Below are 6,585 nucleotides of genomic sequence, written 5' to 3'. Positions count from 1 at the left end.
GGTAGGCTGCAGTCCATGGGGTCGCTAAGAGTCGGACACAACTGAGCGACTTCACTTTCACTTTTCACTTTCATGCATTGGAGAAGGAAATGGCAACCCACTCCAGTATTCTTGCCTGGAGAATCCCAGGGACGGGGGAGCCTGGTGGGCTGCCGTCTCTGGGGTCACACAGAGTCAGACACGACTAAAGTGACTTAGCAGCAGCAGCAGCAGGTTCCTCTCTAAAGCCACCCCCTATCTTGACACATCGCCCCCCAACCTCAGAAAAGCAGAACAAGAGGGATCAGTGCTGACTCGCCTCACCCTCAGGTTGGCCCCTCTTGGCTACCATGCAGAGAATGTTAGGTTTACTGCCCAAATGAAAAACTTGACTAAAGTCACTTAAGTGGCAAGTTTCTGCCAAGGTTTGCATTTCTGAGCTCTCGTGGGTGGATGCCAAGCCTCTTAGAGGGGGCTGCCTGCTCTCCTTATTGCCACTGTACATTCTTGTGGCTGTGTTTTTTGTTTGTTTGTTTAGACTTACTATTTTTTTTTTTGGACATGCCTCATGGCTTGGAGGACCTTAGTCCCCCAACCAGGAATCAAACCCATACCTCCTGCAGTGGAAGTGCAGTCTTAACCACTAAACCACCAGGAAAATACCATGACTGTGTTTAAGTATGTTGAAACTGGGTGACTTTCATGATTGGCTTAGTGTGAAGGTCCCCCAGCTCCAAGCTCTTTCAGGAATGGGCATCACTGTCTGGAAGAGCATATGCAATCTTCTTTGCTAAGGTTTTTTCTGTTTGTTTTTTTTAAGAATAATAGAGGCTTCATCCACCCAGATTGAATTAGTTTCCGTCAGGTCCAGAAGAAGGACTGTGTGACCTTGAGCAGCATTAACAACTGATAATGCTGTGGTCCTGACCCAGTCACCCCCAGGATGTCCTCGGGCCGGGGCGGGGGCGGGGGGTGGTGGTGCAGACAGAGCCTATTTCAACTGTATTCAGAGGTGGGTCTGGGCAAAGGTGGCCCAGTGTTCCCATTTCCAAGAAGCTGTCAGGACTGATTTCCAAAACTCCTTTTCTGGGCAGAGTGATCATCTCAGGGTGAACAGTTGATGACTGATGGATGCAGGTTAGGTCTCATGGTGGGTTCCATATGAACACGTGAATGACTCTGCAAACCCATCCCCTCCCCAAATCACCATTGGCCTTGTCCTGGCAGTACATCATTTAGGCCATCTTCCTAAAATTAGACAGAAATAATATATTTTTTTCCTTTTTTAATGATTTTTTAAAAAATTATTTGGCTGTACTGGGTCTTAGTTGTGGCCCGTGGGATCTTTAATCTTTGCTGCAGAGTGCAAGATCTTTAGTTACGGCGCGTGGGCTCTCAGTTACGGCATGTGGGCTCTAGTTCCCGGACCAGGGATGGAACCTGGGCCTTGGCATCGGGAGTGAGGAGTCTTAGCCACTGGACCACCAGGGAAGTCCTGAAAGTAGTATTTTTTGAAGTATGTATGGTGGTCCTCATCTTACAGATGAGGAAACTGAGGCCCAGAGGAGCAAGGAAGTTACGGAGCAAATTAAGAAGCATCGCTGGGGTCCTAAACCAGGACTGAAGCTCCTTCCACAGGGATGAGGCGCAGGACGGATACAGAGCAGGGCTGGTGGTAACTGCTGCATGGCTGGCAAGGCCTGGGTGTTTACTCCACTTCCCAGGTCACTGATGGCGCAGTCCGGGGGGCGCTGATACGTCAGCATGGAGAGGACAGGCAGGAAAGATGGCTGAGATGGGAGCCTGAGGGACAGGGTATGGCCGTCTGTCACTTCTTTCCCTGTCTTCATCTCCTTCTCTTGTCAGTAACTCGTCCTTTCACATATAAACCCCAGGGGCAGGCTCACAAGGAGAACGGCTCGTTAGAGGAAGGAAACCAGGAAGCTTCCAGAGATGGTGTCGTTGTGGCCGCCTGTGTGTTTTCACGCTGGCCCAGGTGTGAGGTTTCATGCTGTAATTCCAGTCCCGCTCCTCACGTGCAGAGACAAGTAGCAAAACCCCCAGCTGCCTGGCCCCCGCCCAGTGGATGCCAGGTGCCAGGGCCTTGCAGCAGCTCTGTCTGCAGCTGTTGCATCAGAAACAGTCTGGATAATTGCTCTCTTCCAATGAGAGGGTGGATGGGGATATAGCACAGGTGCTATTATTATTTATTGGAAAGATGAGTAATATTTATTGGAGTTTAATCGGGGTTTCTTCGCATGTTTGCTCCCTGCTCCTAGTCAGCCAGTCTGGTCAGGAGAGACTGTTTCTAAGTCCAACACATCCTTCACTCAGAGGCCAGTCCTGGGGTATCTGGATGGTGCGGTGACCAATGCCAACCAAGGAACCCAGCCAGCGCCACCCAGCTCATGGGAGGGCCTGCCCTTCCCTTCACTGTCACCACGATGACCTTCACAGAGGTCTGACTCCTCCAGCCCGCCCAGTTAGTGCTGGCGCCCCCTGGCACACTGCATTGTGTATTCAGCCGTTAGCACCCACCACCAAGCCCTGATGACAGGCAGGGGGAAGCCCAGCCCCATGGCTTCACAGTATCTCCATTCAGGTTATTTTTAAACAGCTTTTTGCTGTGTCCATGGGTTGAATGATGCTGTGTTTGCAGCCAAGTGTTGGGGTCACAACAGACCGAGAGGAAAGGACAGTAACAGCTGTATGTTCGTTCAGATGTTTGCAAAATGTACATTTGGTTTACTCCCTGGGCCCAGTGTTCACACCTGTAACCCTGGCTCGAAGAGACAGTTTTAAGGCAAAACTGTACTTTTTTCTTGAGGCAAGGCCCGTGAGGCCCTGCAGAGCCCCTGCAGAGCCCCCACTGTTCTCAGGACTGATCAGGCTGAAGGTCTGCGCCAGTGAGGCAAAGCTGGAAGGTGGGAGAGGCTAGGAGAACCCCACAACCACAGCTCCCATTTGCACGCATCACACCAGGGACCCGACTCTGACCCTGCGGCACCATCTGAGTTGCACCTCAGATGACTGTCCTGCGGTCAGTCCCATTCAGTCAGCATCCAGGCATAATTTCTGGCCCCCTGCACACCCTCACCCCCCAGCAGAAGAGATGCTCACCTGTGGCCATTATTAGGAAGGAAGCACCTCTGAGAGAATGTACCCCAGGAGCCAGCTTTCTGGGCCCCGTCCCAGCCTTGAAAAGGCCCGGGCCTTCTGGAGCCCGTATCCCACGGGAGGGAACCAGGACCTACAGCTTCTGCCGCACCTTCTCCCCTTTCTGCCCAGCAGAGCCTCAAGCCTCTTGTTCACCGGCTGAAAGTGACAGGTGATCTCTTGGTTGGTTCAGGCGACACAGGGCTGGCGGTAACTGTTCCACTTGGCTGGTTGCGTCTTACATTTTCTTCAGCTAACTTTCCTGAGGGAGTCCAGTGTGTAAGGCCATCATGATACTGATTACTGCTATTCTCACTCACTCAGAGCTGCCTTCTCGAAATACAATTCACACATCAAAACAACCCATCCTTTTCAAAGTGTGCAGTTCGATGGTTTTTATCCCGTTAACAGTTGTGAAACCGTCACAGCGATCGAATTGTGGGGCATTTCCGTCATCCAAGGAAACCCTGTACCTCTTGGCCGTCCCTCCCCACCCCCATTTCCCCGCAGCCTCTGGCAACCGGAAACACACTTTTTGTCTCTGTGGATTTGCCTGTTCTGGACAAGTCATATAAACGCAAGCGTACACCGTGTGCTCTCTGATTAACTGGCTTCTTCCACTTGGCACAGTGTTTCCAAGGTTCATCTGTGTTGTTGCAGGTGTCAGAACTTCATTCCTTTTTACTGCCAAATAATATTCCATTGTATGCATGTGCCACATTTTGTTTATTCATCTGTCAGCTGATGGACATTGAGATTATTTCCACTTTGCAGCTGCTATGAATAGTCCTGCTCTGAACGTTCATGCACAAGTTTCTGTGTGAACGTATGTTTTCAGTTCTCTTGGGCACATACCTAGGAGTGGAATTGCTGGGTCACATGGTAACTCTACCTTTATCAATCTGAGGAACTCCCAAACTGCTTTCCAAAGTAACTGGACCATTTTACAATCCCCCCAGCAATGTGTTCTCTGGATATTCGCAACAGCTTTCTAAGACTGGTATTATAATCTACAACTTAAATTAAGGCCACTGAGGCTCAGGAAAGGTAAGAAACTTGCCTGTTCCTTTCAAATGCCAAGCTCTTCCCTCTGTGACTGGTTGCCAAGTATTAACCCTATATCCTCAGAGGACAGCTGTGTTCTTATGCCTGCACGGTCCTATGAGAAATCTTTATGTTACAGGACGTGTCAGGAAATGCTGCGTTTCTGGCCTTCACTCCTTTTGGGTTTGTTGTTCTGCAAGGAAACAAGAGGGTCCACTTCATTAAATGGTGAGTATCTTCATTTCCAAAACAAGCTTTTTACCCCTCACCAGCTGGGGAGGGCTGTGGTTCCCATGTCCTTTGTCTGTGAGTGGGCGAGTTCTGGTTCTGAACCCTCTCCTAAGCCTTGCGTCCGTAATGGTAACTGGTGAAGGTAGTGGTCTCTTCTAGGGATCCTATTCTTCCAAAGGGGTGTTCCTGAGAGCCATCAGCCTCTCCAGAGAGAGAAAGGGTGTGGATACTTGGTTCCTGTGTAGGATGAGGTCTAGAGCTGGAGCCAGTGTCAGGGAAGCAAAGTTCCCATGAGAACCGAGTCCTTGGGACTGACCTCTCCTGGGGGCAATAGCATCTCAGGGAGGGTCACTTCTTACCCACTCTCCTAACAAAGGAGGGCTTGCAGTGACCCTGGAGCAGACAGAAGTTACCCTGGTGCTCTGCAAAACACTCTCCTCAGACTGAACCTCTCGGGGGGCACTGCCTATGGAAACAGACGCCGCTGTCTCCCATCCCCTTTCAGGGCTTAGGGGTCCTCGGCCTCCAGGAGTCACATGCCTCCCCTTTGTCCCCTCCCACTCCCGTCTCCGGCAGGCAGGAGCCCCCACTGCAGCTGCACGGACTGCTTCCTCCCTGCTCATCTGCCGGGGTCTGTTCTGCGGCAGGGCTCTGTGAGCTGAAGCCGCAGACTCTGGTTTGTTGATGGACACGTGGCTCTCTAAGAGAATCTTTTTCGGGGGCACGCAGACACCGTGCAGCCTCATCAGACCATGCTGCACATTCTCCTCGGCCCCTGCGACCCCTGAACCTCCCTTTAGGCTGCCAGGTCTGAGCTGGTCCGCTCCTCAGGGGCTTGGACAAGCAGCTTTCCTTGGCCCAGCAGGGCTAGCCACGGAAGCCTGCTCCTGGCTTATCCCCTTGGCCTTCTCCAGAAGAGCTGGTGGGAAACCCGAGGACAGAGCTCTCCCTGGCGAGCTTTCTGCCGGGGGTGCTGCAGGCCAGACACCCCCTTTCCAACCTTCGTGACTTTTGTGAAGCTTGGAGACACAGTCATCATGAGAGTGCTCATGAAACTGCTCCCCAAATGTGCCCAATCAGGCCGCGTTCCCCAGAAAACCCCTTTCCAGGGTGGGCCTGCTGCACTGCACTAACTGGGGTACACCCCAACACTCCCGTTTGCCCGACCTTCCCAAGTTGGCCTCACTCACTGCACTCTCTAGGTGAAGATGGTGAGGGTTTGGGGTCTTCTGTCCAACCAGATCTTTTCAGACATTGAGCAGAGTCAGGCACCGCTCTCCTCGTAAGGGGCACTTGCCACATGGAGCCTCTGGGTGGTCTGACGTTCCCAGAGCACCCACATCCTGGCCACACTCCAACCAGGCCAGCTGTCACATGAGGCAACTGGTAGGGAACATTTTAGCTAAAAACATGGAGGACTCGCCTGTCACCAGGGCCGGTGGTCCCTAAAGGACCCTCACCCTCCAGAAGCCCTACTGCAGCTCTCCAGGCTGCCCCAGACCCTTTTCCTTCTCTGGCTTCTCTCACAGCCCACTTCTTCAGGAAGTCTCTTCATCTCTCTCAACGTCAGAGTAACAGATGTAAACTTCAATCTGACTCCCAACAGAAAATTTTCTCCTTTCCTACCTTGCTTGTTGAAGCCGAGATGATCCATGTGCTTGTTTATGTTATCAGTCGATTGATAAGTACGGTATTCTGTACGTGTACGAGAGGTGGATTGCCTGGGAGGGAGCCTCACAGGGAAGGAACCCCACGTGGCTCGTATGAGCTCAGAACTGGTGGTCAGGAGTGCGAGCTCTCATCCTGACCCGGCCGTGGCTTCCAGGGAACAAGTGGCCTTCCTCTGCCCCACGAGTTCTGTCCGGGAGTAAGCCGGGTACACTGTTCTTACCACCTTTCTGCTGCCATTCTAGGATGTTGAGGAAAAGCTCCCTAGAAATCGCAAAGAGGAAGAAGCCAAGTGGAGGCAGATATGCGTGGTCAGACCTCCCTGCGCGGGGAGAGGGTAGAAAAATAGACTCTGCCCCAGTGAGGTAGGAGGGGGCCTTCGGGCTCCACAGGGAAGCTGTCAGGCAGATCAGTGGAAGGGAAGTTGAGGCCTCGGTCGATGCAGAGGCCTGGTCCTCTGGCTCTCAGGGACAACCACCTAAGCTAAGACCCCGGTCCGTTTTCCCA

General features: G+C 52.3%; 1 protein-coding gene across 2 annotated transcripts in view; it reads left to right on the top strand.

Annotated features, from left to right (window-relative positions):
* Positions 1 to 6,585, top strand: part of FRMD5 (FERM domain containing 5) — a 325,052-nt gene that overhangs the window by 302,713 nt on the left and 15,754 nt on the right. For both annotated transcript variants that reach the window (XM_010836175.1, XM_010836176.1), the window contains one exon: positions 4,319 to 4,407. In XM_010836175.1, the coding sequence (XP_010834477.1) occupies positions 4,319 to 4,407 (89 nt within the window). The remainder of the gene's footprint in view (positions 1 to 4,318; positions 4,408 to 6,585) is intronic.

The sequence above is a fragment of the Bison bison genome, unplaced genomic scaffold (assembly GCF_000754665.1).
Source record: "Bison bison bison isolate TAMUID 2011002044 unplaced genomic scaffold, Bison_UMD1.0 scf7180017864061, whole genome shotgun sequence".
Classification (NCBI taxonomy): domain Eukaryota; kingdom Metazoa; phylum Chordata; class Mammalia; order Artiodactyla; family Bovidae; genus Bison; species Bison bison.
The sequence above is the reverse complement of the archived record's forward strand: the minus strand, read 5'-3'. Positions and strand labels throughout refer to the sequence as shown.